This window comes from Leuresthes tenuis, unplaced genomic scaffold (assembly GCF_036924035.1).
Source record: "Leuresthes tenuis unplaced genomic scaffold, fLeuTen1.0.hap1 SCAF_9, whole genome shotgun sequence".
Lineage (NCBI taxonomy): Eukaryota > Metazoa > Chordata > Actinopteri > Atheriniformes > Atherinopsidae > Leuresthes > Leuresthes tenuis.
The window spans coordinates 22,883,440-22,909,470 of record NW_027325363.1 but is presented as its reverse complement, the minus strand read 5'-3'; the positions used below and the strand labels follow the sequence as shown (position 1 = coordinate 22,909,470).

The 26,031-nt window shown below is 46.9% G+C and overlaps 1 protein-coding gene across 2 annotated transcripts; it reads right to left on the bottom strand.

Annotated features, from left to right (window-relative positions):
- Window positions 1-273: 273 nt before the first annotated feature.
- On the bottom strand, window positions 274-25,783 carry ssh2a (slingshot protein phosphatase 2a). Of its 2 annotated transcripts, XM_072392905.1 has the most exons (15): window positions 25,604-25,783; window positions 22,966-23,009; window positions 9,824-9,936; window positions 9,489-9,553; window positions 9,055-9,176; window positions 8,811-8,876; window positions 8,605-8,670; window positions 8,003-8,197; window positions 5,768-5,861; window positions 5,483-5,611; window positions 4,677-4,723; window positions 4,062-4,208; window positions 3,773-3,973; window positions 2,764-3,676; window positions 274-2,381 (listed from the first exon to the last, which is right to left on the bottom strand). In XM_072392905.1, the coding sequence occupies exons 1-15, from the start codon at window positions 25,664-25,666 to the stop codon at window positions 798-800; spliced, it is 3,849 nt and encodes a 1,282-aa protein (XP_072249006.1). In that variant the 5' UTR covers window positions 25,667-25,783; the 3' UTR covers window positions 274-797. The 2 variants fall into 2 exon arrangements, with proteins under 2 accessions (XP_072249006.1, XP_072249005.1); XM_072392904.1 differs by lacking the exons at window positions 22,966-23,009; window positions 25,604-25,783 and adding an exon at window positions 14,805-15,387.
- Between the last annotated feature and the right edge of the window lie 248 nt (window positions 25,784-26,031).

The window sequence follows — 26,031 nt, the reverse complement described above, 5'->3', positions numbered from 1 at the left end:
GATGTATTTCTGTCAGCCAGAGCGAGACAAGCCTCCGGTACTTTGCGGCGGGTTTGTTGGAGCTGCAGCAGTTTGTGTGCGGAACCATCCAAGCTTGTCTTGTTCTTCCAAGACAGGCTTAAAGGTGAATCCGGCCAGCAGGTGGCAGTAAATTTAGCGACCAACGATCATCAGGTCAGATGTAAGAGGTGCAAAAAAAAAAAATCTTTTTCACTGCAGTCAAAACAAACTTGCTATATTTATTTTTTAAAAAGGAAACAACTACAACATATAAGCTTTGTCCTGGTTTTAATTAAAAATCTGAATAAAGACATGTCGTTGCACTTTGAAAACATAACCACAGAGACAAGATTACCGAGAACAGTGCAAAAAGAATCCTCTCCGGAGTAAGAAACAAGATTTCAAATAAAAGAAAAAGGAAAAAAAATCATAAATCTAAACTGTAAAGTGCATGTTCTGAGAAAAAGCCCCTCTGGTTGTAGTTGTACAAGCTCTGAACAGGCACCGAGGGTCACGCTGGAAACAGACGCTTCTTTAAAAAAAGAAGAAGGGGACCAACACTAAACGGAGTGCAGGAGCTGCACTGCTTCAGTCTTCCGTTCGGACATTCATATCACATCACTGTACACACAAACCTGAACTCCAGTTGAAACAAACACATCCAGTGGTTTACATGCAAACATAGGTTTACCATTCATGCCTCACACACTTCGCATACGGTAGAAGTCACACCGCAGTCGACCTGCTCCACGCTCGTTCACCTCGCCACTCGTGTTCGTTTCAGTCCGCTGCTGAGGTCACATGGTGTTGTAAAGCAAAGCCACGGCTCGCTGCTTTTTCTCCGAGGAAGCTTTCCGAGAACGTCTCGACGAGTGTCCCCTGCCCTGCTGACGGGAGGTGGAGACGCCGCTGCCGTCCGGCTCGTCCCGCTCACCTGTGTCCTCTTTTGAGAGAGCGTGCGAGGAAGAGGAGGGACGGGGGGAGGGTGGCGAGGAGCTGTCGTCGCTGCACGTTCCTGCGCTCCGAGACAGCACTTTCTGCTTCTTCCAGGTGTCGTCATGGTGACACTGGGACAAGGAAAAAGAATTCTGGGAGTGTGAGGATGTCGTCCTGGTGTGCGGCCGCAGGTCCAAGTCGCTGAGGTCATTGGCCGACAGCTCCAGACAGTCGAGTTTAGCTAAAGAGGCCGACCTCTTCATGAGAGATGGGGGCGTGAGGCCTGCCTGGCGGATTCGAGCCTCGAGCTCCATGGCTCTGTGCCAGCCTGTCTGCTCCGTGAGGCTCCGCCCCTCGTGTCTGTCTCTGAGGCGCTGCCCTGCTGCCAGGCCCGGAGGGCTCTGTTCAGAACGCGCCCCTTTGAAAGGTCCCGGCTCGGTGTCCATAGCGTCTCTCAGCCTCTGCTCCTGTGCTCGACTGTCCGTCGCCTCCAGGCAGAAACCCTCATGAAGGAACGCCTGCAGCTCCTGCAGCGTCTGCTGTATGCGCTCCAGCTCCTGGCTGCCACGAGTCAGCCGGATCTGGGCTCCACAGGCGGGGCCACAGCCCTGGCGCCTGCACTGGGAACTGGAGTCCAGCCTTTCATCTGTGTCTGACTCCTGCACTGTGGCCCCGTCCAGTGATACTTGGTTTGAAGCGGCTTGGGATTCGGTCCGACTCTGCAGGTTTTGGCTGAACAGCTGGCCCTGTCTTTGGGACTGGGCTGAGGTATCTAGAGATGCTTCTACTAAATGACTAGCTGAGTCCAGTGATGATGTCACAATATGGCTATCTATAGATGTGTGCATAATGATGGGTATAGCACCAGACACTTGGCTGATATGTGAGTTTGGGGTGCATGAAGGCTCTTTGAGGTTGTCCGTGCCTGAGGAATCAAGTCTTTGAAGCTCCTTCTGAGTCCATGCATGCTTCTCTCCATCTTTGGATTTAGCAGAAACAGCGAGATTCTCTCCCTGAGTGATCCTTTGCTCTGCAGGGTGCAGAGGTGAACCGAGAGGAGGCTGCTCAGTGCTGGGAGAATGCAGCGGGGACCGCTGAGACGCTGCCATCTCCAGCTCCTGCTTCAGCCTCTCCTCCAGCTGCTTGGTGGCCCGCCGCACCGACCCCGCCGGCCAGTCGCACGGCAGCGTGGAGGGAGACGGGGGGAGTGAGGGTGGAGTGACAGAACTGTGCGGGAATTCAGAAGCCTCAGTCCCCTCCTGATGTTCTGTTCGGACGAGCTGAGGGCTGTGAGAGGATGGAGGGAGCGATGACGATGAGGAAGAGGAGGGAGTAGAGGGAGAAGCAGCAATGTGGGATATGGCTTCGATCTCTGTGACAATATGGCGGACTGATATTCCGTTGTCGTGGTGAGTGGGATGGGTTCGGTCAGAGCCGTCCTCAGACTGCAGAGACAAAGAAGCAGAATGTATTAGTCCTGCCATGTAGTGACATGCTTCCATTATTACACACAATCATAAACTAGCAGCGCTGCTTTGATCATTTGAAATGGAGCTACACGCAGTGACAAAATACTGTCTGTTCTCTGGTCTTCCAGGGGTCAGGGTGTCACTCAGCTCAGTCCATTTGCACACTGGGTTCAGTCTGATTAATGCTGCAAAATGCTTCTTTATCTAGTGATTCAGATAAGCTGCCACAATCTACCACAATACAAACAATTCTGGAACAATTCATTCGAACTTGGTAACAAGCAGCTGTACAGTAACTGGCGACGCTTTCATGGAAAAATTAAAGCCGTGAGGTTTGGCTGCAGACTGAAGCCTTTACCTGACTGGTCCTGTTCCCCTGCTCCTCTTCCTCGCCGACCTCTGCTCCTCCCTCGGTGAACGGGGGCGTCCGTTGCTCTGAAACCGTCCGCGTTCGGCCGTCTTGTGCCAGGCCCAGGAATTTCTCCCTGGCTGTGAAGAAGTCGATGCTGTCGGCGCTGTGGTTGGACGACCCGTCGGCCTCGCCGCGGCTGTCCAAGGCACTGCAGATCTGCGGCTCACTGGGGTTGTTGTTGTCGTCGCTGGAGGCGAGGGTAAGAATCAGCGGGGGAGGGGTGGTAGTCGCAGGGCTGATGGGGGTGCGTTTGTCACTTGTTGAATCTGATAAGGACTGACTCGTTGAGTCTGAGTCACATGAACCCAGAGAGAGGGGAGAGGTTTCTCCTGAGCCGCCTCTCTCGGGTAAATTCAGACACAGCTCCGGCACTGCGATGGACAGATGTGTGGGAGGACCACGGCGAGCCCGCTGGGGTTCAGGAGTGGGAGGTAAGATGTGGAGGGACGGTGGAGGGTGTGGCCGAGCCACGGGCTCGGTGACAGCCACGCTCGCCGAATTGTCCAGTCTCTCCTCTGGGACTACGGTGGCTGCTCGGGGTCTGGGGAGAGGAAGCAGGACGGGGTCCTCACATTCGGATCCGACCTCCTCCTGAACCTGCGACTCACACACACCGTTTGAGAACGTGTGCGAGTCGAAGGCGAGCGCGTCCTTCGCTTTGGCAGAATCTTCGGGTTCGGCTCCGAGCGCCTGCAGCACGGCCACGCCCAGGAAGTGATGTAAGGAGGGGGACGAGGTGTTGTTGTTGTGAGAGTCAGCGCGGCCCAGAGAAGGAGATGAGGGTTTGCACACCGACTCCGGGCGATCTGATAGGTCGCTTTCAGAGTGGGAGCGCCATAGCTTATTATGTCTTTGTTTGCTGTGGAGGAAAAAGGAAGCGGGAGAGCGTTAGACACAGAACGCTTCGGAACAATGAGCAGACTGTACAGACGTGTGTGTGTCTGTGAGAACACACCTCGCCAGCAGAATTCCCTGATACTCCTCCAGCTGTTTCATGAAGGACGGGTTTGGTTTGGTGACGGTACGCCTCTCTTTCACATAGTCAAAGGCAGTGTCCAGATCCCAGCCGTACTCCTTCATAGCATAAGCGATGACGGTGGAGGCAGAGCGACTCACGCCCATCTTACAGTGAACCAGACACTTGGCGCCGGCTTTCCTGGGGGGCAGATGGAAAAGAGGCTTCTTTAGAACAAATACTTTCAGACACCAAAGACGACTTCAGGAGTCTGAGTGCAGACGCCTACTTGGCTTTGGTGATGAACTTGTAAGTTTCGTTCCAGTACTCCAGCAGGTTGGTGGCCTCCTCGTCGTAAACTCGGATGTTGTGGTACTCAAACGTTCCCGGGAAAAAGTTGTCAATTTCCCTGGTCACATTCAGGATGTAGCGCACTCTGAGACAGACACAGAGAGGAATTTTGACATGCTGTTCGATGGCAGCTGGTTTAGGGCAGAAAAAACATCGCCATAAAGCTCTACACAGAGGGGCTCAGTGGACCTCGTGCTCTCATAGATGGGAGTGTAATGATGGATGCCTCGTTTAATACACAAGGACTAATCATTCCATTCACGAAAATTCAGACATCGACAGTATGGTCGATAGGTTGCATTCAATGATTTAAGAGTAGAGATAAACCAACTGCGAAATTCTGCCCTAATGCCAATACAGGCATTAAAATGAATCATTTGTCCGATACTGATCGTACTTTCACACTTTCCCAGTCAGTTTCAAGGCAAAGTCAATGCAACACGACCAGGACACACCAGACAAATATCACTTGATGTTAAACTCTAACTGCAGTCAACAGGCTGCAGATACTGTGCATCCTTACAGAAGAACCGTAAAGGGAGTGAGCTCTTACCCACTGTTCTGCAGCTCCTCTAAGTTGGAGGCATTCCACTCAGAACCCTACGGAGAACACAAGAAAAATCAGGACAACATTTTAGTCTGGGTGCAGAAAACAGGCTTCTCTGCACATGTGGCTTAATCCCACTCAGGACAAAACTTCACAGACAGACATCGGGGGTCCGTACTTTGAAGCAGTTCAACAATGTCTGGTTATCTGGCTTACCTAACCCTAACAATGGAGATCTGGTTTGTTGGTACTACGCTGCTGGTTATCAACTCTGCAAGTCCACCGAGGTCATCTGCCTCTGGATACTGGCAGCAGATGACCAACTGAAGCTAATCTATTTTAGCAGGCTGGAAGGCAACACAGCGTGTGTAACTCTAATAGCACGAGTAGATTTAAGGATTTATGACTGTAGATTGTTTTGAATCGATGCAACGCAGGTGCATTTTTGCATCAGATGAAACATAAAAGCGATACAAACGATCAGCAGTTTGTTGAGTTTTTATAAACGCACACACCATACGAGAAAAAAAACATCTGGGACATCTTTACAAGTCAGCCACGACTTTGACAAATAAAAAATAATAGATGTCAGTGTCTTTAAAAGTCAGCCAAAAAAAAGCGTGAGAGTCTGTTTTTAGGTTGCTAAGCTTTCACAATCTGCTCCAGAGAATCCAGGTTGGGTTCTCACTGTAAGTTGCCACGGTGATTTCCCCCGATAAGAAGCGAAGCAGCTTGGTGACGCTGAAAAACCCCGAGTCGAAACCCGAAGTTACCTCAACACTAATCTTCCCCATCGGCTCTTGGACTCTTACCAGAAAGACGTGATCAAAAATCTCCGTGGGGCTGTCCATCTGCCCCAGGATGACGATCATCTCATTGTCGATGAACTCTTTAAACTCCCTCAGGTTACACACCATCTGCATCTCCAGCTCCGTCCGGATCTGTGGACGGACGACAACGATTCAGGCAATGTCGGACCTGCTCGTTCAGGATTTTTGTCAGAGATCATTTAGCAGTGGTCAGAAGATTAAGACGGTACAAAGGTCAGAATGTGCACGTTATAAACTGTGTCTTAACAGGAGGAGAACAACCCTCACCTCTTTGCAGGTGACGTTCTCCAGGTCTTTCTGCATCATGATTTCTCTGAGGCGCGTCTTGATCAGCCTCTCGGTGCGCTCCCTCTCTGTGGGCCTGTACACACAGAAATGTCCATTTAAAAACACCTGGAAAAAAGCATTTCTTCTTCGCCTATGAAGGACAAAATTTTTTTTAAAAAGGACACAAAGAGCCACCTTCACAGTCGCAGTCAACGAGCCTTGCCTTCTGTTCATTCATCCATTTTTACTGTCTCAATGAGATTACTTGTTCCCTGAGAGAATTGCCACTTTGTCTGATTCTCAGAAACTGGAGAGGGAACAGAAAATTTGAGCACGGCCCCTCGGCGATCCACAACAAAGTCCTCTTGTAGAAAATGCCTGTTGTTGTGCCTGGATCTGTTTCTAAGCACTCTGCTGGGGGACACATTTAGCCTTTGGACGTCACGCTGATGATACCAACAAGTGGCTTAATTACCCCTCCGGAGAGAAGAGCTCAGTTCATCCCCGAGCCTCTCCTTCTTATGTACTCAGATCTTCTTTATTTGTTTTATTTCTGGCTCCTTCTGGTCTATTCAGTCGCATAATATTACACAGTGGTGTGGGCCAGAAGTCACAAAAGGTGGAAAGTGTGTTGACCTCAGGTGTGCAACTGTAAACTTAGGAGGAAAATCGTGTTGGAAGCTTAGAAAGACTTTGCTTGTTTGTCTCACTGATCTCAAGAGGAAAAGGCCCAAAAGTAAAAGAAAAGCTTTTCACCCTTATCAAAAACTAAAGGTTTCGTTACCAACTCGCTACAGTACTTTATCCCCACAACAAGCCTCAACTTGCCCAAAGATGGCCTGAGAGTGTGACGACCCCTCATGGAAACAGACAAAGACAAAAAGGTCGTGCAGTAAGTGGCGACGCGAGGACCTGTGCTAATGTGTGCCTAAAGAACGGAAAATTAATGACACTTCCTTGTATTTCAGAAAGGGGGGGGGGGGGCTTACGGGAATTCACAGTGATGCCCAGAAATCAAACACAGAAACAAAGTTTTATGGGGGAAATAAAGTGTTGTGTCAACAAACACTGGCAGGGCAGGCAGCTTTCGGCAGCCACACACATGGACTTGGGAGTTTATGGATAATCTTAATGACGAGGACACTCAAGGACAAACGCACCCCAGCCAGCGGGTTAAGGAGTGAAGTATTTCTGAGTGTTGGCGGGCGGTAAATATAGAAGTTTCTTAACTGTCAAGTTTAAAGTTGCTTTATTTCTGCCCTGACTCGTCTCCATTCTTTCCACTCAGGGTGATCAGGTGCAACCCCCCCCCCCCCCCACCACCACCTCTTTCTCTCTGCCTGCCACCTGCTTCTGTCCGTCCCTGTCTTGGTCTATCTTCCTATGCGTCTGTCTGGATTTCATCTTTCCAAAAGTAAATCGAGTCAGCTAAAGCCTCTGCTATTTTGGACAGTCAAGGATCTCTGAAGTCAGTGTGTGTGTGTGAGAGAGAGAGAGAGAGACACTCCAAATAGGTGGTGCGGCATGTGACTCGAGCAGCAGGGAGGGGAATTTCCCTCGTATCAGTAAAGACATAAATCCAGAAGCCCGTGTCACTCCCCCTTCTTTCTAATACTTCCTTGTTGACAACTCAGTGTCACACATGACAAACACATTTCATATTTCCCCGTGCTTTTGTTTGTAGTGGTGTGTGTTTTTATTTTCTTTGTGCTGTCGTTACCCTGGAAGGTCATGAGACAGCACTTGACCCCAGCTTCAGCCTACTGGCCCGCACTACTTGTGTTGCAGAGATCGCGACGCCGTGACCCATGAGGAGAGGCGCGGTGACACTCCAACCCCCGTGGAACACATCGGACTTTCTCTGAATCTATGTTGCAAGCATGTTCTCCGTTTAACATGAGCCTGAAGTGCTCAGTGTATCAGGTGAGAAGTTCACACCCCTGCAGACAGATAACACCTTACGACTGTCCAAAGGCATGAGCTCGGTTTTAAAAAGGCATGAGCTCAGTCTTTTCTGATCGTTTCGGTGACTTTAGACACGTTTGCAGGTATTCGATCCAACATGTCTGTTAATACGAAAACTATTCCGAGCAGCGCATTCACTCCACGGGAATTTCGCACCACGCTACGGGTACAAACCAAGAGAGCTTGTGTAAATGACTTCCTGTGTGGAGTTCAGACCACTTTGATATGCCGGTGTGTGCGTTCTTGTGGTCACGCTTCTCCTTTACTCACAGGTCTGTGAAGAGGACGGGCGAATTGGCACGGTGCGACTCCACATCCTGCATGGCGTTCCATTCATTGATACAGAACTGGTTGGAGGAGACCCTGCTCTGGTAGTAGCTGACCCAGGTCAGAAACAGGCTGCCTGGGTAGTAGTTATGGCAGCGAGCTACCTCACAGGCTTTGTGCAGTGACTGCAGGGCTGACCTGAGAGACAAACGCCAAAAAAGCAAACAATTGGCACATTAGCACTTGTATACAAATGGTTCAATAAATTATTGAACAGCAGAACAGAGAAGAGAAGGACTGAATGAGTACAGCTGTCTATGGACTTAACTCTGCTATGTAATTATAGGTGAATAAGAATAAGGATGTTGAAGTAAGAAAAGGATAACAAAATGAGGCAATGAGGAGGCGGCACTCGCATGTCAGGGAGAGATTAAGGAGAGAGTGGAAAGGACAGAGATAAGGCAAGAAGAAAGAAGGAAAGATAAGAAAAACTAACAAATAAAAGGACAGAAGTCAAAGTGAAAAGGGGCGGTGGACTGAATACATAACGTTTAACCTTCAGCTCTTTTTTTTTTTTAAAGAAAGAAAGAAAGAGAGGTGCTCACCACATTGCCTGGACAGAAACTGGCTTGAAGACATGAACTCTGTTCACCGTCGATACACTAAAGCCGCTGTGGAGACAAGAGTGGCGAGTTAGAAATGGGATGTCTGGCGAACAACACGACGAGCGCAGACAGAAGTCATCGAAGCGGTCAGTCAGTTTGCCCCGGGGAGCACTAAGAGGAAGTACAACATAGGAGTGGCATCTTACCCGTCTCCATCCAAGTGGATCAGAGTGTCACTCCACAGAGGTAGAACGAGCCCCACAGAACAGCAGCTAGAAGAGAAGATCAATAAACAAACAAGTTGCATTAGTCTGACAGAACACACACGGCAAACAGAACAGGACAAAGGACAGGAGTGGGACATAATTGTGCTGACTTCACAGTTTACTCTGAGAAACTTTCACCACAAAAGCCCATGCGGACCTATCTTATGGTTGCCGTGGCACTGACCTATCAGAAGAGACAAAGTCCATGCCGAGCACGATGCTTTCCTCCGTGTCCTGCCTGCCGTTGGTGGAGACCACCACCATGTAGCGGGTTACCTGAGGGTAGGCGCTCTCCAGACGCACAGCCTGAGTGGACAGGAAGAAAAAAACGTTGTGAAACAACTCCACAACGTCTTCTTTAACTCCTTTGGGGAGCTTTCACGGGCCTCGGAAAGAGAATACTTACTACTCCCAGCCCTTTGAGCTTTTTTCTCAATGTAAAAGTTTTATTGTTGGTAGATTAGAACAACTGGTGTTTCTAAACACAAGCCAAGTTTCACTTCTTTATACTTGCTAACAAAGAATTGAAACCAGGCACTCTTGAGTGTATTCCACCCTGACAGTGACCTTAGGTATCGTGTGTGTGTGCACACTTGAATGTGGTGGTATGATACTGACCAGTCGGATGGTATCCTCGGGGCGCAGCACAGTGAACATGGTCTGAAGGTGCATCTGAAGGTCACCTGGATAAAACAGGATTCAGATGTCCTTTCAGAAAGTAGTAGACATAAAAGCCATGACCGTGCATCGTTCCACCGGAGGCAAGAAATAAGAGTCTCCTTCAATTTGGCCTACATCTAACCTAAACTCTCAATTCAGCAGGAATGATCAAGCGTTTGCTTTGCTCATCAGCCAAATTCAAATCAAACATTCACGACTTGATCTTAAACTCGAGAGCGGTGGAAGGAAGTGCAGCTGCCAGCTGCGTGGGCGCTGCACGTGCAAGTCTTTACCCGTGTGCTTGTTCCTGCGCTGGCTGATAGGAGGTGCAGAGTTCGGCGTGGGGCTGCTACCCCTGGGGAGGAAGAGGGCTGCGCCTTTCACCGTGAGGAAGCTCTCACTGATGCTGGAAGGGAAGAGAAGGGAAAATGAGACTTGAATAGAAAACCGAAATGCACGGAGCTCCTGCCAAGTTCTCTAATCATCTTTGATCTTTGGTGTAACTTAAGTAACCATTTAAGTGTGCTGCATTTGTAAGCACTCGTTTGCACCCGTGCTGCAAACTTCTCAAATGGGGGGGGAGTTTGTGAGTTTTGTCGCACGCTTATGTCAGTGTCACAATGCTCCATTCTGCTTTTCTGAGCTCCTGAAACCAGAGCCGACAGACCTGTGTGAGCAAAACAAGATCCAAGGCCCAATGTGAACTCGGAACACAATGTTCTCTGCTCCTCCACACAGCTGGATTACACTCACAGACTTACTCACACTAACAGCTGCCAGCAGGGAGGGATGAACGAGGACGGGGAGGAGACCAGGGGTCCAAGGAGGAAGACAGAGCCAGTCCCCTCCTCCACAATGTTTGAAAACAGATAAGAAGCTGGCCAGCACACAGCGCCAAACACCAAAGCAGGATGCGTTAAACGGGGTTCTGTTCCCCTCTTACACGCCTAATTTCATTAACTGTGACTGAGCTCACTGCATTGAGGAGGAAACATAACAGACTGAGGTCAGTGTTTTAACTGGATACCAAACGGGCTCACGTTTAAGCATACATCACAAAACTATCATAACACAGGTGTGAGGACCTCCTTCTGCAGCCCTTTATGACGACTAAAGGACTAACAACTGTACTAATGAATGACGTAACTTGGACAGTGGGTGCCTTCTGACCTTTTCTAAGGGGAGGAAGAGAACAGGATGAATATTTCTGCAGGGAAAAATAATACATGAAAACTTAACTGGAGTTTGAAATGGCTTTGAGAGAATTCCATCGAAGTAACACAAACACGCTGAGTTTGTGGTTTGGGCCAAACTGATGGAACTGATTCATGATTCATAATTAGTCAAATGTGGGTCTTAAAGCTTTGCCAGATTTCTAGAGAAGTTTTCCACTTTAAACAATTACTATCGGATTCTTTAACTGTTGTTTTTATATATATATATATATATATATTTACACTTTCACCGAAATGAGGTGAATGTTTTTAAGAGGTCAAACATAATAACTTTAGTCAAAATTGAACCTCACTGCAGTTTGTCCACAGCAATATAGAACACACTCTGCTACAAGAAGAAACACTGATTCAGGGAGTAGGCAAACCTGTTCCGCTAAAAAAAGAAAAGAAAAAAGGCTGGTTTCGTAGCCTTTGGGGCCAGGATTAATAAATAGGAGGTGATGACAGCAAAGCCACGCATGTCTTTTGAAGTTAAGGAAATGTTTGGCTTAGATGCTATAGGTGCTTTGACGGTAAACCACTGTGTTGGATAATCCATCTAACCTTAAGAAGCAAGCGTCAAATCTAAACTCAGTGAACCTAACTTTAGTTGATGAGTTTCACAGACAGAAGTCTAGCGTTCTCTGTCCTTTTGCCTTCTGTCATTCCCGTTTTTGTCTGCGACTTCATCTCTTCGCCATCCGACTGACCTTCCTGAGTTCTGCTGAGACATGGGAGCGTAAACAAAACCGCAGCTTTGTGCCGAGCTCATTTCCCATAACCCACCCACCCCTGACCCAGCTGTTTCCTCTCACTCTCCCCTCTGTTGCCTCTTTTCTTCTGCATTTCTCACTAATTCATCCGTCTTCTGATTTCCGTCCTCCTTTCAAATTCCTGCTGCATCATCCCCCGCTGCGCTCGCACACCCTGACTCATGCCGTTGAGCATGTATAGCTGGCTCCACGGTGCAATGTCACTTGAAATGCAACACTGCTGCGCTTCCCTGACAATCTTGCATGGAAGGCCACGCACATGCAGACGCACATTTTTACGCCTGCACAATGACACACGGAGAGAGTGAGAGAGAGAAGTAAACCTGACAGTTGGAGAGGAGGGGGCCGTGAAAGACTCAAATACAGTTGCTAAAAATACAGTAGTCCTTTAAAAGTCTCAGCTATTGATAGACTGTATTCACAGGAGCACAGTCGGCCTACTGTACAGAGAAGCTTGTCCCTCACTGTAGTCCAGTAGGTACACTAATGCGGCTGGTTTCAGGCAGTTGGTAGAGAGCTACATGTACGCATGGCCGTGTGGAAACATAAGACACAAGGCTGCAGAGATTGATCACTTAATTAATCAATGAGAAAATATACTTACAACAACTGGAATACATCTCTTTGGAATGTGGGTCATTAAATCAATTTTCTGATATATATATATATATATGAAAGAAATGGGTAGAGTGTATATATGGCTATGAGATCAGGTAAGACTTTGTGGCTGAGTGAAGTGGGTCATCTTTTGGCTTTAAACCAACCCCGACTTTGGACTTAAGAGAAGCTCTCGGTGCTTGTCAGGGCGACAGTTACAGACACAATCATCACTATGTAAGGACCACTCCACATAGTGGGCAGATAACTGGGTGACCCCCTCTTCCAGCCCGTGTCCATATTAGTCACTCTCTGGAGGAGATAAATATAGGGCCTTGCTCTATACGGGGAGGCCACGCCGAGGCCTTATGAGTTTGCACCCGGGGAAAGATACACCCATGGGAAAGACAGGGAGTTCAGAGGATGTACGCTAGGCCTTGCTGCTTGAAAAAAATGTGCCACAAGCAGAAGACAGTGAAGGAAGGATTAGCAGGGAGAGAAATCACGTTTCTCGCATCTTCCTCTGTATAAACTCTCCACTTAACGGTGAACGAAGGCCACCAACAGCTACTTCAAAAACTTAAAATTCTGAAAGCGAAAGTTGGACATGTGCAAAAGGGTTGCTGGAACATAAGAGGTGATAAAGACAGAGGGGACAAACTGGGTCAAACTAAACAGACTTCCATTATCTCTCATTGATGCCAGTTAGCCTACAGGCCAGACCCACCGTCTTTTTCACGAGTGCCTGAGTAAGCACGGCAATAACCGTTAAACATCAGCTGGTCGGAATCACGCCGATTTAGTGGAGCTAATTTGGAAAAATTTACACAAAGTAATGGGAGTTGCACTCTCTCAGATGCATCACGCGCGCAGCATGAAAACAGGCACAAGCAGTGACCTACATCCAGCTGCCCGTGTCCTTGTTCACACAAACGCCTGCTTCACTTCTCAGCTCTCACCTTCTCCGCTTTCTTTGGAAAACACGCTCGCAACGCAAACACATGGATAAAGCGGAAGAGGGGTTTACCAGCATTTCTGAAATTGGTGGGAAAACAATAGCGCTTCAGATGCCTTGCAGCCACAGGTAACACTTAACTCCAGCCACAGCCACAAGGCTTGTAATTACTCTTGGATGTGCTGGTTAAGCATTAACCCATTCTGGCACACAGGAGTAAAGCTAAAAGCGTTAAATACGCCCGCACACATGCATGCACTCTGGGCAATACAAATAGTGTCCAAATCGGCTGGTGTTTTGCAGACATGTGAGCGCCAGCACACACACTGTTATGCAAAGCAGCTTCCCATCAGCTGTCCTTGCGCAAACCCACATTTACCAAAAACCCCATTTCTTTCAAATCTGACTACAGCCTTAATAAAGCCTTAAATGTCCCGCTTACTCAGTAACTTCACCACAATGTCATGTGTGAAGCAGCTGGAAAACAACGCAATCAAGACAAACCGTACCCTCGACTCTCCTGAAAGCCACAACAGAAGGGCCCATTTCTCACGCAGGGCCCAACCGCTTACTGACAGCTGAACACAAGCGCAAAACACTAAAGACGCTTCGACACAAGCTGGCTTTCATAAACCATTGGTTAACGCTGATTTCGTCAGTTTTTAAATCCGTCGACAGCTATATCTTCATTGATTTATGCTTTTTCTCCTCCAACTTATCTGAGGCAGTTCCCCAGGAGTGCTTGGAAATGCTGGAACAGACTAGCCTTTGATCTGTCCTGAAGGGCAGATCACATGTACAAGTCAACGAAGTCCTTTTTACATCACACAAACACCTACAACTCTGCCTTCAAGTCTCCAGACACCAAGACAGCACAAGATTAAGGCAAGCAACGTTCAGCTGAATACTCAACAATGGCCATCTCTGCATTAGTTTCATCAATGAGTGCATATGGAACATCTGCAACACTGAGTTGCAGAAAATGGGCACAACCACACAGAAGCTCAGGTGCTTCTTTCCTTCTTATTTCATCCGCCTCAGAATCCAAATGTGTGTCCATCGCTGAGAAACCTTCAACTGACACACAGGTGTCAGACATTAGCTGAACAACTGGAATCATTAAACCAAACAAACTCTATCCCACGCCTGGATAAATCAAAAGCAACTAAATAAATAAAAAAGCAGCACAATAATGCCCCATGTAATGTTAATATGGCAGTCTGGAGATGTCTGCCAATGCAAGTACAGTTCATGTGCATGTGGAATCCCTTTCTGAACTGAGTGTGTCAACCTGTGGAACAGGTAGGATGAGTCACAGGAAACAGGGTGTTTATGTCTTAGTTAGGTCAAAAGGAAGCACCAAAGATGAGTAAAGCCCTGCTACGTCACCAGGAAATACACTCAAGTTTAACATCTTACTCATAGCTTTACACTCAATCTTAAATGTAGGTCATAAATTACTACCAACAAATACATTCAGAGACAAAATGGGGAACACAACCTACGTTCTAAAGTCATATGAACACTGACTTAATCCAGCTTCAGGGAGCAGTTTCATGCCTGAATAAATCTTTGGAAATTAAGGTGTGATTATGTGTGATCAGGATCAGAGACACTGTTACTCTCAGGCCACTTTACTTCTCCTGCCAACTGTTTGAAAGCTATAAAGCGTGAACAAACTGGAACCTACTGTAGAAAGTTCCCACACTCGCAGCTCTGTACTCATTGAACTTACAGCTGGTTGATCTGATTTTTGGACACCACGGCGTCGTCGCTGAAGTTGGGCACCATCTTAGCCCCGCAGCAGGAGCAGAAGCTGGCCGCCGACGAGCTGTCGGAGCCGGACACCGTGCCGAGGGTCATGCTGGACGGGTGAACCGCAGGGGGGGGCGTCAGGTGCTCTCAGTCCAAGGGACAACTTTTAACGTTTTCTCACACGATCGTGTGCTCCGGCAACACACGGCGAGGCGAACGAGTGTCTTCTGTGGATTGTCGTGCGAGTCAAAGTAAAGAAATATTCCACGAAACGACAGCCGCAGAAAGCCAGATGTTTCCAAATCGTAACCGTGTTGTACTTAATTAAACACGGCGCCTAAATCTTGCGCTTTGTGCTCCTGCCCCCCGACAGCAGTCTGGCTGGCCACGACTTCCCAAAAAAGCGGCGGAGACTCCCATGTTAGACTGCTTTCTGAGCCGTTTCCTCCACATTATTCATCCCCGGTGCAACAGACAAACTTCTTCGCCGCGTACAGTACTGAGACATATAACTTCGGCCAACTATCACCGGAGAAGTCAGAGGAGGGCGGAGCTGCAGGCACGTGCTTTTGGGAACAGTGGGGAGCCAATGAGGGGCAGGAGGGGAGCACGACCGCCCACACCGACGGCATCTCTGCATCGACGGCTGATGGAGCAAAACAACTACGAAACACTGGCAAGCCAAGCGTAGTGTTTACCCCAGCTTTTTTTATGAGACCCTTTGGTTCCTCCTCTCTGACTGTGTGTGTCCTTATCAGGAACATTTTGACAAGGAAACAAACTGCCTGTCGTGTTTGTTTACAAACTCAGGTGACTGCTTGGCACATGACTGCTCTTCTATATAACAACATGAGATGAGATAAGATAAGATACGTCCTGTTAGATGGATGAGCAATACCTGTAATAATCATAACATGTTTGGATATCATAATGTACTGCCAGCAGTCCAGCAGCTGATCAAGAGCTCTGGCACAACGGGACAAACAGGGAATGTGATTATTATGAAGCTAATGTAATGAAATCAATTAAACCAACATGAGCTTTTAGTATTGCAGTCAGACTTCAGTCTTCTCTCATTTCTCCTAACGCTCAAATCCTGTGGTTCGCTTACATAAGAAGCGAGAACAAATGAGAAAAAGGCCGGAGTTATCAAAAGCTGAGCATGTACTATCTATGTGGAGCGGAGATATGGCGGAGCCAGTGAAAGTCTGGGGGAGCAGTGACCCTTCACATTACGCCGGTCTGAAGATATGGTGAAGAAAGTGAGAGACTCCATGCTGTGGGAAAGGCTGCGCTGCGTTTGGACTCCTTTAATAGCCTCATTAAACTTCTTATATAACATGCGTGGTCCTATGTAAGCTGACAACAATTTGAAAACACAGTAAAACTACAGGCCACATCATATTCACACCAGTGCGCGCCAAGTGTCCTTAACTGTAAACTAAAAACATGTGCAGCAGGCGACCTCTGACCCTAAGCCCCGTTGTGTTTAGAGAGGCTTTGCTTTACGCTTTGACAGTTTTCCAAAGCGGAGACGTTTCTCCGTGAGAAGTCTGATGGAGAAATGGGGCACCATTAAAAAAAAAGAAAGCAAAAAAAGCCGTGATGGGACGCAGCTTTGGCTCGGTGCTCAGGAACTTTACAGCCTGTTTGTTACTCATTGCTTCTCTGTGAGGTCCGACTCCACGTTACGAGGCCTTTTTAAACTGCTTGTTGTTTCGCCTTCTCCTCGTTTGGACATTGTTTTGGCATGAAAGTGGTATTTCTTGTCCGTGTGTATCATTTGACAGATTTCTTCTTACCATTTTGAAAGCATTACTCATAACTACTCGCCTTATGAGGCATCTTGACCTGGTCAAGATGAAGCCTCTAAAACAACAATCCACACTGACATCGCTCATAATAGGTCCTGGAAACCGTTACAATAATAACACATCCATCCAATGAGGTTTCAGCGTCTTCACTGGAGATTTTGAGCCGGTTAAGTAAGCAGCAGCGTGTTCATACTTTCTAACCCTGAGCCGTAGGTGTGCTCTGCTGAGTGCTCAATAGATTGCATCACAAATGCGGGACAAACGCACCGACTCCTGCGCTCTCAATCTTTGCTTTGTCTCAGCTTCCTATGGGACTCCATGCGTCACTCAGCCGGTTGTCCGGTGAGCTCTGAGAGCAGCTTCGAGCACCGCCAGAGACTCAGCACGCAAACACAGACGCTGCGGTGCTCTTGTCATGTGGTTCTGTTTAGTGTCATCGAATTTACCAGCACTCAGTGGAAACTTATTTGTCTGTGGGCTGGTAACATGAGAACATGACGGGATGTGTAGCAGAGCGCTGGACGAGTTGCACAATCGTCTTCCGCAATATGCCTTCCTTTGTCAATTGCAGGGAATGGGAAGAAACAGGGTCAAGAGTGCCAAGTGTGTGTGTGTGTGTGTGTGTGTTAGCTCTACTGTTCTACTGATGAATGATGCCAGCTGTTCAGCCCACTCTGAGGTGGAGATTGGCTACTGTTAGCAATCTGTGCACACCACTCTGAGTGATTTCTAATCTGAACGGCAAGAAAGATTTGGTGCATCTTGGAGAAATCGCGCATCATCCGTTTCAAAATCCCCGCTGTTTCTGATCAACTTGCAACTGCGGTCAGCCGTGACACATGAAAGTACTCTGAGATTCAAAACAAACCAAAAGAAGAAGACAGCCAGGGTTATAACCCCTTTCAGTTCAAATGTTGGCGGACTGCTCAGTCCAATCAGCTGTGATAGGAGCGCTTAACCGTGGGGAAAAAAACAGGGGTCGCTCCTTTCAGCCAGATAAGAAAGACAAAGAAGAACTGGCGGCTAAAGACACACTGGCTGCAAATGTGTTTCAGTAGATTATGTGAACATGACACAGTCTTAACAGCATCATATAGCCACCTCTCCAAAACTGAGTTGTTACGTCACAGACTTATTATTTATTTCTTAATAAAGTGGATGAAACTAATTATTACATTCTTTTAATTGAAAGCTTGAGTAAGTCATTTCAGACCTCCCTGATGTCAGATCTCTGACAGTCTAATTTGTAACATTACATAATCTGTAAATAAATAAATGAAGTCAGAAAAGTTACATCACATTTTGGGCACAGAATCCCTTTATTGGAACCTGAGCAGATTTTTCTATCTAACGTCATAATTCAGTGAAGATAAGTGCCAGTAGCTGTGGCAGCCATACATGCCCAAACCATAGCACCCCCACCACCATGTTTAACAGATGAGCTGATATGCTTTGGATCTTGGGCGGCTTCTTTTCGTCTCCACACCTTCTTCTTTCCATCACTCTGGTACAGGTTCATCTTGGTCTCATCTGTCCATAACTCCTTTTTCCAGAATTCTGCAGCTCCTTTTTTGAAAACTGTACCTGACCATCGTGTTTTTGTGTTGAACTATTGGTTTGCATCTTGCAGTGCAGCCTCTGTCTTTCTGTTAATGAAGTCTCTGACAAAGACACACCTGCCTCCTGAAGGCTGTTTCTGATCTGTTGGACAGAGATTTTCTTTACCATAGCGAGGATTCTTCTGTCATCAGCAGTGGAGGTCATCCTTGGACTACCAGTCCCTTAGTAATTACAGAACTCACCAGGGCATTCTTTCCTTTTAATTACCTTCCAGATGGTTGATTTGGGAATCCTAAGGTTTGACCAAGGTCTCTAATGGTTTTATTCTTGTTTTTCAGCCTCATAATATCACAGCCTCTCTCCTCACGCTGAACAATGTCACCTACAGAGTCCAAATTGTAGAAGCAAGCCGAGGTATCTTATCCCTGAACTAATCTGAGTAATCACGCACATCTGGGAAGCCAATTGTCCCAAACATTATGGTGTCCTGAAATGAGGAGGACTGTGAAAATGATTCTGAAATAAACTCTGGGATATGCCCTTTAATCACCCCTGAATAGTTTGACTTAGGAGCAGAGGGGGAACTCAAAGAAAAGCATCATTTGTCCCAAACATTATGTCTTTTTTAGCTGTGTCAGCAGAGACACTAACTCAGAACAGGGAGCTCTGTATGTAAGCAGCAGGTGTACTGCAGGAACACAGAGGGCAGGTGTGGTATCCAGCGTTGGGTGTAAATGACAGAGAACTCCCTCTAAACTTAAAGAGGCATGCCTCCGCATGAGGAGCTGATGTTTAAAGAGCTTTCCCTTGGTTTGGTGTTAGGTAACGCACCTTGCTCGTCTTGTTCCAACCGCAGACTTGTTAAAGTCGCGGCCCGATGAACCTGCTCCTCCGGTGCGCACCTGCGTTAGAGCTGATGAGTGACTCCATAACGTGGTTACTAAACAACTCTGGAGGAGACTTCTTTGGAAAGTAATTCTCACTAAGAAACTGTCCGAATAAACTGTAGTTCAATAAGGTCCCCAAACAACCTGTTGTTTATACTGAAAGCAAAGCCGAGCTAAGGCTATAAACAGAAACCAGGTCTAATCAAATAACACAATGGCCTGTACTGCATTCTGTAACAGGAAAAGCTGCACAGCGTGGAAATAATGAACACACAAGGTCGGAGGGGTGGCTGCTAAACAAAAGCCTTCTTTCTCCACACGGTCTCCTCCTATCCTCAGCCTACTTTCTACTGCAGTAAATATGATACACTGGTGGCACTAGTGCTGCAACACGTGTGACTTTATGAGCCCCAAAGCAAACCAGTAAAACATTACTGGTGTAAGTAACCAGTGCGGATGTGTTTTAACGGTTTACTGTCAACCTACACGTCATTGTGCTACGGATGACAGGAGCAAGATTGAGTCCTGTTAAAGCAAATAAAGCAGATAAGTGACCCAATAAGCAGGCTGAATTTGCTGTAAAACCTTGGCTGTGTTGTGCTCTAATTCTAAAGTGCAACCTCAACCCCTTAATGAGTGTTGCGCAAATAAAGCCCCCCCCTATCCGCAGACCTTGAAATGATAAATATGCTCCAAAAAAAAAAAAAAAGGCTATGAAAGATGCAGTCACAGTGAGTTAGAACACTCAGACTCTGAGTTTCGATCTGCTCTGCTCTCGACAGTTGTGCCGTGACACCTGATATCAATTCAGTCGCTTAAAAGAAGGGTGGGAAGCACTGCTCTCTCTGCAGCAGCTTCAGCAAAACCAATCTTGTCAGCCCCTTTCACCATTCCCCTGATTGTTTAAAGATTTCCCCCGAAAAGAAGAAAAAGCTCTAAATGACGGATGCTCTGCACTCTGAACGGAAAACAAAAGTTTCTCCATCTCTGTCCTTCACAGTCAGCGTCAGCCACGAGGCAGCAGTGTGTGGCAGAGATTCATTATTGCCCTGCAGCAGGGCTCTACTTCAGAGGCGTGGTGCAGGGGGGTAGAGGCAGCCGTTTGAGTGCGTCTGTGTGAAAGAGACATTGACACAGAGAAAGAGCTGCAGTGTATGAGTCAGTAAATGGCTGCCTGAATGAGTGTTAGAGAGAAAAAACTGCACTGCAGCGAAGGCTCCACTCGGTCTCAGTGGCCCCAACACGATACTGCACCCGCCATATGTGGGGTGGGGCGCACACAGCTAATTTGACCCGGACTCTTATGTAATATGCATCAGAGGTCACTCAGCGAGCCACTTGGCTGCACCCTGCATGTCAGCACTGTGAATCTGAAATGTTGAGCTTGGTAACTGAGCCAAATGGGAAAACATTTTACAGTACGGGCCATCAGCTGTGTGTGTGTGTGTGTGTGTGTGTGTGTGTGTGTGTGTGTGTGTGTGTGTGTGTGTGTGTGTGTGTGTGTGTGTGTTTGAGCATGCACATCCCTGGGTATGACTTCAACCGATAACTGGGACCACATGGCTTTCTAATCACTATTGGGGTGACTTACAGGCATGAGTGATGTCACCACGGTTCCATAATCAAAAATGTGGCATCGCCCAAAAAATTCTTTCTAGCCTGTTCCACACGAATCTGAACCGCACCGTCATGTGACAAACAAAAGACACCCTCTTTCAGTTCTAACGTTTTGCATATCAGAACAAAACAAACAACAAAAAAAAAACAACCTCACACATCACATTGTGTCATAAGCTAATACGCAGGATCGGTGTGAGGGTCCACCCCTTACGCTTCATTGGAATTCAACTTGCTGTTTGTTGATCTGGAGCATTGAGTCGTTGCCATAGAGTGAAAACGCCGGCGATGATTTGGTGAGGTGTCTGGAGCTGATTGAAACGCTGTGGCAGGACGCTCGAAGAGACGTGTATAAACAAATACCCGCAAACCTCGAGGACTCCAGGCAATGTTGTAACAGAGCGGCTCAAAGTTTCTCAAGCCAAATGTGGTCAAACAAAGTTGTTTAAGCATGGGGTGTACTTAGTTTTAACACACTTCTTCTGCGTTTTTGCTTAGTCGTTGTTAAACAGCCACATGGTGCGATAGGTCATGTGTTTTTGTCTGAGAGTAAATCAAACCAGGTTTTAAAACCTAATAACGACCAGATTTATTTTTTTTCTTTATCACTATTATCATGTACCTGAAACTCTAGAATTGAAAGGGGGTGTACTTTCTTTCTCTAACGACTGCAGGTGCCCAACATCAGATGCTCTGCATATGTCAGGCTACACGCAGTCACAGACTGACAATTCTTTGAAATAGTTTGTGATGGTTTTTCAATATTACGGTCAGCTGACGGACCCAGGAGAGCTGCTTTTCCTGCCTTGCAACTCGCATCTCTCTCAGCTCCTTTAGAGTCCGGACTCATAGCAAACCTCAGCTCTTGCTCTCTATACCTGTGGTTTTCCTAACAAATACATTGTGGTCGAGCTTTCATTCTACTTTCCCGTCAGGGAGGTAACGTTTCCCGTCAAAACAGCCCTTCAATCTTGACGCCTCACAGGCCAATGTACGACTTGTCTGTCTTAGATTATGCACAACATCTCTAGAGTTGTACTATAACAAGGGTTGCCATAAAAATGAGTAATTCCTGATAAAAGCTCAAAACAAGAGATCAAATGACAAAGCCAGACTATTTGGATTAAACGGCAGATGAGTCTAAAAAAGCCCCTGACAAAGTCCACTACAGATGAATAGGCTGTCCAGCCTTTGATGTTCCACTCCCTTTTTAATGGCCGTGAGCAAGTTTCTCCCATAGCAGACTGCAGTGATATAACATTTAGAGTGATGAACGACTGCAAACAGTAAATACAACATTTCCACTTTTAGAACAGAAACCACAGTTAAAGTCTGTCCTCGGTGAAGTGGGAGAATTTTTGAAGAGGGCCTTGGCACCGGGGATTGTCAGAATCACCAAAAACAAAAAGGACAACAACAGCGGTGACGTCTTTGTCTTTTGTTAAGATCAAGATACGCAAGTCAAAGGAAATAAACGAGTCCACCACAGCCATCAGGTCGTATCATGCAAATCAGCCGCAGTCTATGACATCAGAAGCCCGGCCAAATATTTACAAAAAGTCCACACAAAGGCACTATTTGTCTTTCTGCGTGAGAAACTCTAATCTAGTCAGAAACCCTGTTGCCAGCATCTCCAGAGTTATGTGGACAAACCCTAAAATGAAAACCAAACTAAACTGTACGTTTTGGGGTTTTTTCACCTGCATAATTAAACAGAACAGAGTCATTCCAAATGTAAACAGCATTTGTGTGGTTTTCTTGTTGTTTTTAAAGGCAGATGTCCACTCTAAGTCGCCGAGGTAAACTGCGCTTCGATGCTACGCTACTGTATGTGAGTCTCGCTCAGAAATGAGCAACCGAAATACAATTTCAGCGGACTGACATGGACGCAGGTCCTCTGGTTTTACCAGGTATAAGGTATGTAGTATCATGGAAGTCAGTGGTTGTGTTTTTCTGGTCCGCATATATTCAGTATCTGAGTCCTTTACAAGGTCAAACAAAGTAAGAAACATTGTGGTAACTACACATTATTTCACAACATCTGAAGAACTGTTCAAATGTGTTTAAATACTGTCAGAAAATGTGTTTAAGTGCTTGGTGGAAAAAAACAAAAACCTAATTAGAGCACAGTAATACTTACGCACAGTCTCCCCCTAGAGGCCTCAGTCTCAAATTACAGTTTCTAAAGATGATGTTAAGTGCAGCATGTGACAGAAAGTGTTATTCATGGCAACTGGAGACAAAAAACAGTCGGTGGCCTCACCTCCTGGGCTGGGAGCGACGGTCATCGTCACCACTGCCCGACTCCTGCAGAGGAAGACACAGAAATATTTATCAGGGCTTTTTTTCTCCCTTCACATGAGGCTGGTACCAGCAGTGAGCATTTCACAGCGGACAAATTGTATCATATTGGCCAAAGAGATTTCGGTGTCAGTTTCCATCGTACGTCAGACTCAATAATTCTTAAATTAGAAGATTGCTAAACTGGCTGGCAGCTACAGCGAGATGTCAACGAGGCGCTTTTCATCTGTGACTTCAGTCACACGGCAAGGCCAGCGTGGTATTCTGAGCGAGGCTTAGAGAAGAGACCAGGAATGAGGCCAAAACAGACACCATCCCGCACCCCACACCATCCATCGCCTCCCGTTCTCCAAAACGCAATCATCCTCCCCCACTGCTGCAGCCAGCCCGGGTTCCACGCACACACAATATTCTAATCCAAGCCTGTTTCGGTAATCCTTTCAAAACTCAGAACTTCCTCTTTGGCATCAATCTGTCAGCCCTGCCTACCAGACACACCAAAACACGTGTACAAAAGGGACACTTTGAACGGACACGCCCAGACACGGGAATGGTACCCAGATAACGCGTGAAGTGATGAACGATGACAAGAGATGATGATGGGAGCTGGATGCAGTAGGTCAGGTCAGGAGGAGCAGAAGCTTGAAGACGGGAGGGCTCATCCATTTTCGTGCTTACTGCCACAGACGTGATTAGGCCTTGAAGAGGCAGCTGGCTGAGTGATGCTCTCTGCCTCAGCACACTAACCACCTGACTTCAAGACAAAATACTGTGACAGAGGAGAAATCAGAGTTCATCGCAGCCCGATGAAATTGCCTCACGTAGCAGATTTCAAAGGCATATGTGACACCACTGCAGAGCACTAACACGCATTGCTGCTGTGTGTAGGGTCTGTATACCTCTCATTGGTGTTCAAAACAACATGCCATTATAATGCTGGCTATAACTAATCTCCATGGTTACCATGCCACTGCAAGGATGTGTAGGGTGTGGTCATATAGCCAATGAAAACAGGGCATTCTGCTGCTAGGCAGATTAATCTAGTACACACTGTTGAAGTAAGGCTCTTCCCCACAGCGCGTAAAAAAAAAAAATGCTCAAACTAAAATTTAACACTGACAAAATGTTTAGAAGGCAGCGCGCAACAACGAAAAAGCTGAGCGCAGAGGCAAAAGTGCCAGAGGCGTTCCAGCACGGAGCTTCGTGAGTGTTTGTCTAGGAGTGTACTCCCTTTTCCATACACTGCTTTGGTATGCTGTCCCTCTCCCAGGTTTCTGTCCTGTTCTCCCTCTCAGCAGCAGACATCTCACAAGAGTGCTCACGTGGCTGCTTCCAATCACAAACGGGTCTTATGACAAGCAGCTGGTAACCTCGGCCTGGAGTATCTTTCACTGCCTCATACCCACAGTCCCTCACTACTCAGTCACATAGTTCACCATAAGTAATGTGTTTTAATCCAACTCTATTCATTCTTTAACTTGCCACAGGCGAGGCAAAGTTCTACTGGATTTGTCTAAATGAGTGAGCTGCAGTTGTTTTCAAAAATTCACTTTTTTGTCACCACCACCAGATTAGTTTTACCATCACTCCCTGTTCTACATATCTTTAATGGCAGTTTCCCTAATATGTTCACTATGATTTGCATGGCAGTCTCATGTGATTCCCCATCAGGCCGGCTCTTATAGCCCAACACAGTCATTCCCTGAAGGACACTGCCGTCCCATTGAGCTGCATTTGGCATTACTCTGCGCCACGTTGCTTTCATTAGAGGTCAGGATCCTCAGTCATAAGATAACATGCGGTATCTGTTTCAGAAAACAATCTGACAGGCTGGCCAACTCCGGTTCCTACAGTTTTCACTGAACACACTTTATCCTACTCAAGTGGGTGAAGGCATGTCTAATCAACGGTAGCCCCACCACCACCACCACCACCACCCTGCCTTGAGATTGAGGCCAGGGTGTCAGAGAGGATAACAGGATGGGTCCCACAGCCTCCAACAGGGTCTGACAAGCCTGCTTTGGAGCCACTCTCCCTCACCGTGGCTCCACCAAACAAGTCAACTTGGACTAATGTGCTGCCATTACTGATATTAAGGACTCGGGCACAGAAAGGCACGTATTCCATGTTTATAAGCACACAATAAATCTGAACAGTGATGGCTTTTGCTGTCAAAAACAAAGGCACAAGTTCAAACAGCTACTAAAAATCACCACCGTTATCATTATTTTCATTTTTGTAGAACAAAGCTAAAACGCTTTGTTCAACCGGGCTCCTTGGAGACTTCTTGGGAGGAAGTGAGTTAGCAAACATGAGCTGTAAATGCTAACATCATGCAGCAAAGTTACTTACCCAAAACTTCCCCCCTTTACTACAAAGCTAAGTCAACATTCTGTTCAAAATTGAACAAGTAGGAAGGAAAACTTCCAGCCCGCAGCGGGGCTGGAAGAGGTTACTTTTTTTTTGGTTACAGTAAAATGCTAGCAGCTAGCTCAGTTAGCCACCCATTTACATGTACCCTAAGCAGAGAGGACCAGGGCTAACGGTGGGTCTTCCTGTGACCAACTGAGCCAAAAATGTCATACCATTTGTCTACTTACAGACACACAGGGGCTAGATGTAGTGCTCGGCGTCGGAGACCGCTGGACGGTGACCAGCGCCATCCCGGCTGCTGCAGCTCAGACCCCGGTCACCTCGGAGAGTAAGACACCGGGACACAGGACATTATTTTAGGCAGGAACAACAGTATGTGCAGCACTCGAGGTTAGTTCTCTGGAGGTTGCTTGGTTGCCTTGTTAGTGTCAAACCTTAAAGCATAATTATACACATCCGGTTAAAAAATAAGGGTTGTAAGCAGAAAAGGCTGTTATAACTGATTAAAAAAACATTAATTAACACTATATGGGAACTAAGACTGTATTTTGTAGCCATTAGAACCATATAAATTGATATTATATCATATAGATAGCTAATTTAGGCAGTCTTCTTTGGAGTAAGTTATTGGGGACTTTTATTTTGTAGGGAAAAT